This window comes from Colletotrichum destructivum, chromosome 11, assembly GCF_034447905.1.
Source record: "Colletotrichum destructivum chromosome 11, complete sequence".
Classification (NCBI taxonomy): domain Eukaryota; kingdom Fungi; phylum Ascomycota; class Sordariomycetes; order Glomerellales; family Glomerellaceae; genus Colletotrichum; species Colletotrichum destructivum.
In genome coordinates, this window is record NC_085906.1 from 363,250 (window position 1) to 374,954 (window position 11,705).

Here is an 11,705-nt window from a genome sequence, read left to right on the forward strand (position 1 = left end):
TGCTGTGTCAGGCCGGGCCAATAGGCGGCAAGCGTTTAACCGACAAGGTTGGAGAGTCGGTTTGGGCTCATGAAACAGCCAGAACAGCACGTGAAGGAGCGCGGGGTTAGAGATCCGGTAGGGATGTGTAACAATTAGTTAGCAAATGTACATCTTCGTGAGGGGATCTAAGAGTCATAGGGGTAAGCTAAGTTGTGCGCAGCTGATCGACACTCTCTCTGCAGTGAAAATTTATTAACAAAAGTGAGAAGGATGTTTTTGGAATCCAAGCAAAAACAGCGCCACAACACACTCTGAGCGACCATGTGTGCTCGTGGTGAAGCCTAAAGCGACACAGGTACCATCGCAACCCTATGGCCTCTGGAGCAAATATGGCCATCGCACTATCGAGAGCATCTGCTACCGAACACTTAGCAGACACCTCCAGACATCTCCAGACAGCAGTCAAGTCTATCGACGCTGCGAACGGATACCCCCTCAAACCGCAGGCGATAAGGGCCACGCTTATTGCGACCCTCTCCCTGTAGTCGTCAAATTACAGATTTTGCTTAAGCTTAGAGAACTCTACTAGGCTATTGAAAGCCCAAGCATACTTAGAATCCTGAGTTATATTTGTATAAGATATTAAGATCTTTTACCTAGGCTAGCAATTATTGTAATAAATGTAGTGGAATAGGTCTAGCAAATTACATCCTAATCACACTTGTTGTATTTGCACATGTGACGACAATATAGAAGATATCTCCCTGTGCCCCTTGCACAGCGAACTAAGCAGGAGGCAGACTAATTCTCTAGCCTCAACAAGAAACCCTAAAGCTCAATCAAGCGAAGCAGACGTAGTCAGCCGTGCCCGAGAAGATGAGCGAGTCGGCCCATCCATCAATGTGCCAGTCAAAGCCCGTGGCGCTGACGTTGCTGACGTTCACCTTGAGGCGCAAGTTGGCGTCGGTGCTGACCTTGAGCCCCCTCAGAGCGACAAGTACCTTGGGAGGGTCATGGAATGTGCCATCGGGCAGTTCAACGTGCCCTTTCGTCTACAGGGACGGGTGCCTGTCGATGCGGATGTCCGTGGTGCTGAAGGTACCGCTGACCAGACCCTCCCTGTTTTGCTGGTGGGCCAGCCAGACCGCCGTGCCGCCGTAGATTACGGAATCGCCGTACGCCGAGATGATGAGGTTGAATCCCTCGGCCGTGACATTCTCCACCTTCGTCTCGGTATGCCAGAAGCTCTTGCCGCTGTCCAGGTCGAGCATGCTATACCAGACCGCGACCCTAGGCGCGCCCGAGCCCCAGGCGCGCGGGAAGTTGATACGTCGGACTGTGTCCGGCTTGGGCTCCCACCAGGAATGGTCGTCGGTCGTGGAGAACTCGCCGACCTGAATGTTTGGGTCGTCGGCGGCGACGGTCGCCCAGGCGCACCCGAGGGAGTAGGCCTTGGTGTCGCCCCACTGGCTCAGATGCACCTCGGCCGTGATGTTGTTGATCTGCTCGGCGACGGCGCGCACGCGAACGTTGCGCTCCCTGTCGACATCGAGATGGGTGAGACCCACGGCTAGCACGGGCGGCGCCGGGAAGCTGAAGTTGGCTCGCTTTGTGAGCTCCTGGGACGTCATGGGCGGCGACTGCATCTCGGTCGTGTTGAAGCCGTCCAGCATACCGCCCTCGATAGGGTAGGTCCTGCTCATGAACCCCTTGTCCGTCTCGGAGAGGCTTGTGTTCCACTCGGTCGAGGTTCCATCGAGCGTCAGCTCCGCTGGGAAGGAGTACAGCATGATGGACAGCGGGTCGAAGGCTGAGAAGTTGGTCTCCTCGCCGGGGAACAGATTGAGGACGTTGGCGCGGACCTGCTCCTCGGTCCAGCCGTTTACGCGCATGAAGTAGCTGAACGCAGCCTGCTCGTTCCACTTGATGCTCGCGGCCGGGGATTGGTGCTCGTGGTGGCAGCCGAGGGCGTGGCCGAATTCGTGTAGCACCACACGGCTGACCTCTCGGTCCTCCGTGTCGTCGTGCAGCCAGCCGAGGTTCATCGTCTTTTCATTCTGGGGGATGACCCCGTTGTCGGTGCCCTGGTACGACCAGGACCCGCCGCCGTCGCCGATGGAGACGCGGATGTCGGCATCGCCCGAGTCGACCCAGTTGAACTTGATGTTGGCGTAGCGCTGCCACTCGTCGGCGCAAGCGCGGACGCGGCCTTGAATGATGGCCGAGCCGTCGAGGAAGCGGACGCGCAGCTCGCGGCCGGTCCGCCAGAGACGTGACCTAGACAAAGCCAGGCGATCCTCGTCAGGGGCATTGCTGGGACGTTCCTGGACGGCAAAGTCGATGGCGGAGTCGGCCAGCTCAGCCGCAACGTTGCGAATGAAGCATATCTGATAAATGTCGGACATTTTAGGGTGCTGGGAACTTGAAGTGTTTAAGTGAAGGATGTATTTGTCTGTTAAGTATGCAATAAGCTGGGTGAATGATCGTGTTGGAGTTGAGAGTCAAAGGTGTTCCAAAGTCCGCTCGGAGTCCTTCATGTTTATACTCCTAAATTATCACAAATTCATTTCGTGCCTTATGTCCCTTTCGGAAAGCCCGTATTATATGCAGTGCTGCCCACCTATCCCCTTCGGGAGATTTCTTCATTCTCACTCAGGCGGCGAACCCGAGCCATTCAGAGCCTGAATGTGCAGGACGAGCCCGGCGATGTTGACGCGGAGGCAATCCCGACGAGGTTCAGATGCTGTAAGCTCCTAGAAGGACACAAGCGCCTGGCAGGGTGTATTGGTGTGCTGCAAGGCGGCCATCATACAGACCACAGCTCCGAACAGGTGCATGAATCTCGTACGATTCTTGGCGCTGTCACGGTCAGCACAGTCAGCAGAGTCTCAAGGGCGCATTCAATCCAGCAGCGGAGTGGACGCCACAGCACTCCACGGTTACCCTAATGCATAAACCTGCAGGACAATATCCAAATAGAGCCCTGCTAGGGTCTCTAGACAGTTAAATAGGGTGCTAATGATCTAAACTACCTGACGGCTTTTACAACCATTGATAGATTAAGTTGGATTAGAGGGTATAATGTATAGGAAGGGCTACTTAGACTTCCATCCCTTAGCTTTAAGTCGCACTAGAGTTACTACCTACAAACTTGGAGAAATCTAATTTCATTTAGTACTACAAGAAGGGGGAAATATCTACTAATAAGAATTGTTCTTTAGCAAAATACCATGTCAAATATCCAATTGGGTCGGATTGTCATCGCCCCATTTTCCCAATGGGCCCTGCCAGAGCAGCGCGCAAACTTATCTTATCTTAGGTACTGTTCGTTGCCCAGTACTCAATGGTCTTGCAGGTGTGCAGATACATCGTGTTCCACCACGCGCTACCGCGCATTTGCCCTGACCTTCATCATCATCTCCAACTTCATGAATGCGCCCTTCGAATGACTGTCCCTAAGTGGCACAAGAACACAACATGTGGAGATGTCACAACAAGCGGCACATCTCCAAACCCCTCCATCTCAGCCCTTTCACATCGCGCACAACCCCGTCTGAGCCGCTCATATCGACCGACGGTAGACGTTCCTGTACCAGTGATAAAACTCCCTCAACTCGCGGCAGCTCACTGGAGCTGGTATCCCTTCCATGCCGGCGGCGCGGGTATGGGAGGAGGCGGCCGCGTTCACGTCGTCGCCGTGCTGCTCCTCGAAATCGGCCGCCGGCTTCGGCGCTCGCGGCGGCTGGGCCCGCTGCCCTGACGGAGCACCCGCCCACACGAACCGGAGAGAGCTGCTGCGCCGGCTTTCCGTCAGTTGTGCTGATGCGCTCGAAGGCCTCGCGAATTCTGGGAACTACGGTCGGCAGCAGCTCCGGTTGCTGGAAGATAATGAGGGTGGCATCGTTAGCAAATTTGTTTCCTAACAGAGTGATGATTGCTGGGGGGGTAGGTACCTCCTCGTTGGATAGCGAAGCGGTCGATGCGGTCAGCTTTTCTATAAGGAACGGAATACTGGGGAGTGTGCCACGAGACAGCTCCACATGCTTCTGGAAAGTATTGTTGGCAGGCATCGTTGTTGCAGTTGCTGCAGTGGTGGTGGTGGCAGTGATGGTGGTGGCATCATCCTCTGCAGCAGCCGATGTTGTTTGGTGTTTCCGTCGCGCTTGTCCGTCGGTGGCGATGGTTGCCTCGTCAGCGGCGGCGCCAAGTTTGGTCGCTTTCTCTTCAGCGGACGTCTCCTTCCCCTTCTCCTTCTCCTTCGTCTCGGCCTCGGACTGGGACTTGTCCTTGGCCTCGACGTAATCGGCCCGCCAGCGCTTGAAGGAGCCGCTCATCCAGCTGCCATACTGGCCGACACCGTTGGGCCATGCATCCCACGACGGCCGCCACTTCTCCTCGTTGTCCTCGGCGCTGCCCTGCTTGTCCCAGCCGAGGTGGTCGAGGTAGGTGTAGCCCGGATCCAGGAGGTCAATCAGCTCCAGTTTCTTACTCTTTGGGTTCTTCTTGAGGAGGTGCTTCCGGAACCGGTATATCTGCCTCGATGCGAGGCCTTTTTCCGTGCTGCTGCTGCTGCTGCTGGCCATGAAGGCCGCCGTGACGGTCGACGGGAGAGAAGCGCCGGCAGAAGCAGCAGCAGCAGCAGCATTCGGATGGGACCAACAGACCGCCACGATCCACGTCACGCGGACGAGGCACACGGCAGACGCAGACGCTGAGGTTGCAGACATGGTCCGGAGAGTCGACGCAATGGTGGATGAGTTCGATCGGCGACGGGCGGCGCAACCCGCTCGGGCGTCTTCGGAGGCGCCGGCGCCGGCGCCGCTCCCCGTAGAAACGGAGTTTGCGGACCTTCCGTTTGAAAGCGACGAGGAGCGAGCGTTCGTCGAGGGCTTGGAGCGCTGGTGGAGATCGCCCGCCCGCCTCGGTTTTGGAGTAGATGGAGACAGCAATCGGGTCACACACGGCACCACCAGGCTTTTCGGCTGTGAGACGCGCACTACTCCTGTGAATACAAGCTTTGGAGGCTGGCCAGACCATCCAACGCCAATCCCCACGAGAGCGTGGTCTGCAAACAGCCAGTCACCGCTGGTGGTGGTGGTGTTGTTGTTATTGTTCTTATCTCACCATGCGCAACCGATCCTCAACCGCCTCAGCAACACAGCCCACTGGATGACGCAACTCAGTGAATCACCCTACCGATGCAATATCGGGCAGGGCGTGCGATGAAACGTCATCCCATCTCTGAGGTGAGTCGCGATGCAGTCCAGACGAGGCGGAAGGGATGTCGCTCCCGAGGGGGAGATGAGGTCTCGTGGTGGCGTTGCCAAGTCCGTTCAAACGGCGCAACTCTGCGAAACGCGCCCCTCCCCCCACAAAACCCTTTTCTCCGCAACCGGCCCGAGAGGAACGTCGCGTCACACAGAACCGATGTCACCGCGCGTCCACGGGATCGGGTGGTGTGTTGACGGATGTTTCTCAGGGGGGCGCAGGAGAGGGATTGGAGGAGGGAAGGGTGCGTGCGACGGAGCACCTTTGGTTTGGGGGAGCAGCAGAACAGCCGGTCGGTACGAGAGGGCATCGGGAACGCATGGGCGATATGAGTTGGTATGTGGTTGCAACACAGCAAGGACGGTGGTGGTTGTGGTTGTTTTTTCTTTTTTTGTTTTTGGTAGCCGCTAAGGACAAGTGCCAACTGAGAAAACGGGTTAGTTACCAGGCTTTCGTTCAAGATCTCGTGGGAAGCAGAGCAGAACATACCAATGCACAGTCCAGTGGCGCGCCGGATGAGGTTTGTTTTCATGGTGGCAGATTACTGCGGTGGACGTTTTTGGTGTGTGTGTGTGTGTGTGTGTGTGTGTGTGTGTGTTTCTTTTGGTGTGGTCCTGTGGTTTGTGGTTTTCTGGTTTTTTGTGTGGTCTTGTGGTCTTGTGTAGATGTGAGGATGTGGTCTCTCCCAGTCTGTGGTGGTAGATGGTATATGTCATGGTAGTGAGTGACCAAGGCTTTTTCCAGATGGTAGGTACCTAAGGAAGGAATCAAGCACCGCTGGAAGGATCGGACATGACTGGGCATTTGGCTCCTTAAGCCCAAGGCAACGGCATATTTCTCTTTCCTAATTCTCTACGATTCTCGCCCTTCCCTTGTTCAAAACCAACACTCTCCATCTTTCAAGACTGTTTCTCCACACATCGTCGCCCTTTTACCTAACTCATCCCTTCCGTCTCGTGTACTTCAAACTGCAAGGCCAGCTAGATGGCGACCCCAGATGAGGAGCCTCGTTGCCGCCCCGGTGGCGATCCAAATGTAAGTGACTCCCAACCTAACCTTGTTTCCATCTCCGTCGTCTATCTGTGCAAGGCCATTTTCTGATGTAGAGGCTCTTCAGGACCGCATGTCATTCGTCTTCCGTGGCGTCGAGCTCGGACGTCTGTGTAACCCGTCATCACAGAAGACTCAGTTGTCCTGGCGTTCCAAGGACAAGGTCATCATCATGTCCTACTTCCTGGCCAACAACAAAATCCAGAAGACATCGATCAAAACCTATCCCCTTGAAGGTATCGCCGCGCTGATGGGGATCAAGGTAAAAAGCCTCACTGACCTGGAATGGGCCGCCATTCAGGGCAAGATGAGGAGCTCTCTGGGATACAAACTCGACAAGCTTGTCAAGGCGGGCGACGTAACACAGCGCTACGACAGCACGCTGAAAAGCCGCGTTGAGGAGTGGCCGGACAAGCTCCGGAACGAGTTGATGGCTGATGTCCAAGAAAGTCCTCCACATGAGGCCGACAGCGCCGGAGACAACGACAACCCCCCTCCTGTCCAGCAGGACCATCGTATCCTTCCGGAAAACCCTCGTGCTCAGCAGCAGCATCGTCTGCATCATCCACACGCCCCTCATGTTCAGCAGCAGCAAAACCCATTTGCCGTTCAGCATGAAGACCCTCGCTCCATTCAGCGAAACCCATTTGCTCTCGAGCAAACCCCATCTCAAGCTGCTCACCGGAGCCTTCCTGCCGTACAACCACAGGCCCAACACCATCTTCTCTTCGATCTGCAAAGTCATCCACGCCAACAAGCCTCCTTCATTAATCAAGACCTGCTACATCATCGGCTCGTTCCGGGATCACCACTTGCTGGGAGCCGTCCGCAAACATCCATCGTATCCGGTCCTGATAATGATGTCGACATGCATGACGTGGACATGCCCGACCGGGCCGCCACACCCAGTCCCAACATCGAAACGCGGCCATGGTCAAACGGTACATTATTGCATAGGCACATCAACCGGCACGACCACCAACATGACAGCCGACGAGAAAGCCAGCACGACATGCAGCCCCCCAGCATCCAACACAACAATCAACACAATGACCAACACAACTTACAGTCGCTCCAGGCCTTTCTCCAGTCACAGAGGCAGACGGAGGCACGTTCACCGACTCCGAATTCTCGGACCGCAAGTGTTCAGGTAGGATGGCCAAGACCCCAGCTGCCTCGCCGCTCGCAGTTTGCCCGTGGTTGCAACGCGCTGGAAACTCATCAGAGAAGACTCCTGGACCTCTCGGCCTTGCACATCTCGGCCTGCAGCGACATAGTGTCGTCGGCTGTCGGCTTCGATGACGTCGGACAGCGGGCCCGGCTCTATGCTGCAGTACTCCAGGGGCTGGTGGTACGTCGGCGTCCGGACGACGAGGTATGTTCTCGGGTCAAGTCTCCGCCGGGGGGCTCTCCGCGGCTTGCCGACATGTTGCGCCTCGTGCAGGGAGTGAGCGAAAAGTTGGAGGTTGCCAGGTGCCGCGCAAGGGATGCCGCAAGAGCACTGTCGCAAATCATGGAAGACGCTTCGCGTAGGAGCGGGCTCGGGCACAAAGGCGCGTTGGGCAGTGCGGGTTGGTGATGGTCGTTGAACCAGGAGGACGTGAGCGGATTATGGTGTCCTTGGTTTGCGCTTTTCCCAACCACCCCCCCGCCTTGGTGAGATGGCCGGCCTGTGGCTGCATGGTCTATCTAGTTTCTGATCTCTACTGACACCATGATTGCGATGACGGTGATGATTCTATTATGATAATGAAGAGTCAAGAATAATGACGATAAACGACGTTGGATTTAGATTTTTGTCGTGTTTATTTTGTTTGATGTTTAAGGTAATGCGATCTGGATTTCTATAAAAGACAGAAAGATAACTTCCTCTCCTTTAGACGAAGTGGTTATGCATCTTAATAGTTCTCTGTTTTATCTGTCTCTAGAAATTTGTCTTTAAATGGCTTTGTCACAGCAACTTTGAAAAGAGCCATAGTGCAAGCAAGATTCAAAACAAAATATGACTAGGGCGGTAGCAGCAAGACAGGCAGCTTGTACAAGCGCAACCGCTTCGTCCCCGTTTCCAGCATAGTTGGGTCTATTGCCACTGCGGCGAAGAGTGTGTGGCACATCTAACTGGGTTGGCCACTCTGCTATTGTCGGATCAGGGAAACATTTCAGCGGCTGGCGAGCATGCCGTCAAAAGAATGTCAGCAAGAGCCAATTTTGCAAGGCGTGGCTTCGCAGTAGAGGCTGGCAAATTGATTGTTAGGAAAAACTGGTGTATGTCTGTCTGCCATTAGGGGGTTCAATTCAAAATCACACAGATAGATCCCTTATCTTATGTAAGCCCATACGAGGCAGCCACCGGACGTCAAATTAGAGATGTGCATTAGGTAAGCGAAGGGAATCAGATTGCCAAAAGAGGGAAACAGTTTGCTAATGAGGGAAACGGATTGGTCCACTGTCCGCTCTACTTCCACACATCCGCTTCCATCCATCTTTTTCCAACAATCGATCAATCAATCACCACCTCAGCCGCAACACAACCACAATACCCCAAACTCTTGTTCTATCCGCAAGGTCCCATTGGGCGTGTACTACACCAGACCACCATGACAAGTTTTTCATGTGGTCGTTAAGCACACAACCTCGTTCGCCCTGCATGCCGACCGTTCATTACAATAACGACCTCCTGCGTCTGTATCCACCATTCACCAAGAGTGAAGAAAGAAGCCTTCCTGCGTCAACGACGACAGAAAGCAGTGCATCATTGAAACCTGCAAGCTTCTTGTCGTCGCAGCCGACGCCGCCGCCGCTGCTGACGCTAATACTAACGCCGACGCCGACTTGCGTCTATCCCTAACCCCTGAACCAGTTATGCCTGTCTGTTGTCATTGCACTCATCGATCCAGGCAGAAATTCTCGACGCCGTCGTCGTCAAAGCAGCCGAAGCCCAAGTCTCCATGTGCGAGACCTGGCCTCAGGTTCCTGCCCTTTCCCCTCAAGATCTCTCATAGCTCTTGTTTGTCGTGTACTGGCCCAAGTATAGATGGCAATGTAACCACGGCTTCGACGAGCTTGGCTGCCGCCTTCAGACTTGCTGCACCAACCTTGTTTCGTCTCCAACAACGAAACGTCACCCTAACAAACAATGGCATTGATTTGCACTATTTGTTCGGCATTGATTGAGTGACTCTGTAAGATCAACAGATTGGTTGTCTTGCAGTGTCGAACTCCTGTTCCTGTCTTAAGTAATGGCAAGCCATCAGGGTGCCTACCTCCACAGCGGTCATCACGTGGCCTGGCATTGAATTGCATCTAACCTGTGAAGTGAAGTGAAGCCAAGTCGCGTCTCTGATTTGCAGGTCGCGTCTCTTCCCGTTTCACACACAATTTCCAATCTCTCCTTCAACAACCCTTTCAAGGCCAAGTCAACGGGCATCCAAGCACGCACAGCACAAGGAATGCGGTGAAAATGGCGGAACCAGTGCGGCTCTTCTTTGCGTCTTCTCACTCCTGACTTGTCATCTGCTGACATTCATTCTCAAGGAACTCCCCTCCTTTCAGCCGAACACTGATGATGGCAATGATCAAGGCCACAGCGACGCTCGCGATGCCCACGACGCCCACGACATCCACGACACAAACTCTCACACCTATGGCTATCCCTGCGCCCGCGATCATATCGACCCGAGATTCCAACAGCAACCTGTTCATGATGCTGACACCGTCGTCGCTTGCATTGTTCGAGCTGCCAAAAGCATGCTCAGCTGCCCTGCCCCCCCCCCCCCCCCCCCCAGTCATTCAAGGACAAGTCGCACCTTTGTTCTGTACCACCCTCGATCCCTCGATCTCGTCCACAACGCGCTTCGCCTCAATGGCGTCGAGTCCATCCACAAGTTCCGAATCGAATACCACGCCGACCGTGGCCGACTGCGCATGAGCATGACCGACAGCCCTCTCCATTCGCGTCTAGCCATCCTGTTTTCCGATCTCGTCCACGCTGCCTCCAGGAACAAATTCGGACATCTCGACAACGTCTTGAGCCACGTCCTAACTCAGGGCGAGACCGGGCGCTTGGGTCGCCTGAGTCCCGAATGGGGCTGGACTGCGCTGCCACGCGACCCGATGCCACGCCTGGTCTTTGAGGTGGCATATTATCAAGACTTGAAAAGCGTCGCCGACAAGTGCGAAGAGTACATGACCGCTGGCGGCGGCATTGTATGCGCCGTCGTCGGCATCAAGATCTGCTATTCCAAAAGCAAGCCAGCTTCCCTTATCTCCATTCTCGAGTACCTCGATGATTGTTATGTCGGCCTCTAGGCGAAGCAAGACGATGACATCATTTGTGCCATGGACTGGACACCTCTCGCCGAGAAAGACGCCTTCTTGGAACTCTACCCATCCGACTTTGGTGACCAAGCAAGCACATGCACGAGACCCATCTGCCGGAAAAGGTACGTTCTCGGGCCAAGATGTTCGACCGAATGTCCACATCTCCGTGGCTGTGGACCCAAGCTAACGAGTTTTCTTCTTCTTTTTCTCTTGCAGCCACCGACGGGGCATGGCCCGCGATGCCAATGCCCATACCGAAGCCGAAGCGGAAGCGGTCATCCGCATCGACTTCAAACCCATCGTCGAGAATCTGCGTGAAGCAGTGCATCTGGCTATTGCTCACGAGAACACGCAGCCTGTCTTTCGCAAAAGACTCGAACCAGGCAAGCGCCAAGCTCGAACGTCATCGAAGCCGAAGCCCAACTCCAAGATCAGGATCAAAGCCTCCACCAACATGAATATAGTGGCTTAGAACAGGCTAAGAACCTGAAGTTTGACTCTAAACCACGTGTGCTTCCACGCGGCTACCAGCAACCTATATTCTCCAAGTGTTTCCCACAACTTTCCTGCAAACAACTGTCTGCCTATCACATCTTCTAACGTAAAATCAGTTGAATTAAGTAGTAAATTAAGCAGGTACTGTACAATCCGCAGAGACGAGATCCAGTGTGTTTAAACTTAAAAGACTAAAAACACACCCACCATCTAGTGACAGAAGCAGCGGCAGCAACGCCTGTAGAGCCACTGACTCCGTCATCCGTTTCCAGATGTTTAGCTTAGACGGGGAGGAAGAAAGGGTAGGAACCTCCCCATGTTGCAAAATGGCAATCAGTGATCGTTGATTCGATTCACAAAGTGACAGAATATCGATGCCGTGTAATGTACCTGACGGGTAAGAAGCCTTGGTCTGAATTGACCACAGTAAGGTGACCCTATCTGTGGCTGACAGGTGCCTGTCCTCAAGGATATCTGGTCAATGCATGATGAAGAGCCAGAATTTGCGTCATGTCTAGGTGCTCAGTTTAAAAACAGGGTTCAAACTCACTGCGACGATAGCTTCATGCCACCTTTTTCTTTTCTTCTTT

The 11,705-nt window shown here is 54.3% G+C and overlaps 3 protein-coding genes across 3 annotated transcripts; 2 read left to right on the forward strand and 1 right to left on the reverse strand.

Moving 5' to 3' along the window:
• Positions 1–821: 821 nt before the first annotated feature.
• On the reverse strand, positions 822–2,387 carry CDEST_15274 (Putative peptidase, metallopeptidase, H-type lectin domain, H-type lectin domain superfamily; the record flags this gene model as incomplete). Its single annotated transcript, XM_062931430.1, has 2 exons — positions 822–1,034; positions 1,092–2,387. The coding sequence occupies 2 exons, from the start codon at positions 2,385–2,387 to the stop codon at positions 822–824; spliced, it is 1,509 nt and encodes a 502-aa protein (XP_062787481.1).
• A 7,373-nt stretch (positions 2,388–9,760) lies between these two features.
• On the forward strand, positions 9,761–10,608 carry CDEST_15275 (uncharacterized protein; the record flags this gene model as incomplete). The annotated part of the gene is made up of 2 exons (XM_062931431.1): positions 9,761–9,772; positions 9,835–10,608. 2 exons carry the CDS (start codon positions 9,761–9,763, stop codon positions 10,606–10,608), a joined length of 786 nt encoding a protein of 261 aa, XP_062787482.1.
• A 30-nt stretch (positions 10,609–10,638) lies between these two features.
• Positions 10,639–11,092, forward strand: CDEST_15276 (uncharacterized protein; the record flags this gene model as incomplete). Its single annotated transcript, XM_062931432.1, has 2 exons — positions 10,639–10,742; positions 10,837–11,092. 2 exons carry the CDS (start codon positions 10,639–10,641, stop codon positions 11,090–11,092), a joined length of 360 nt encoding a protein of 119 aa, XP_062787483.1.
• Positions 11,093–11,705: the final 613 nt, after the last annotated feature.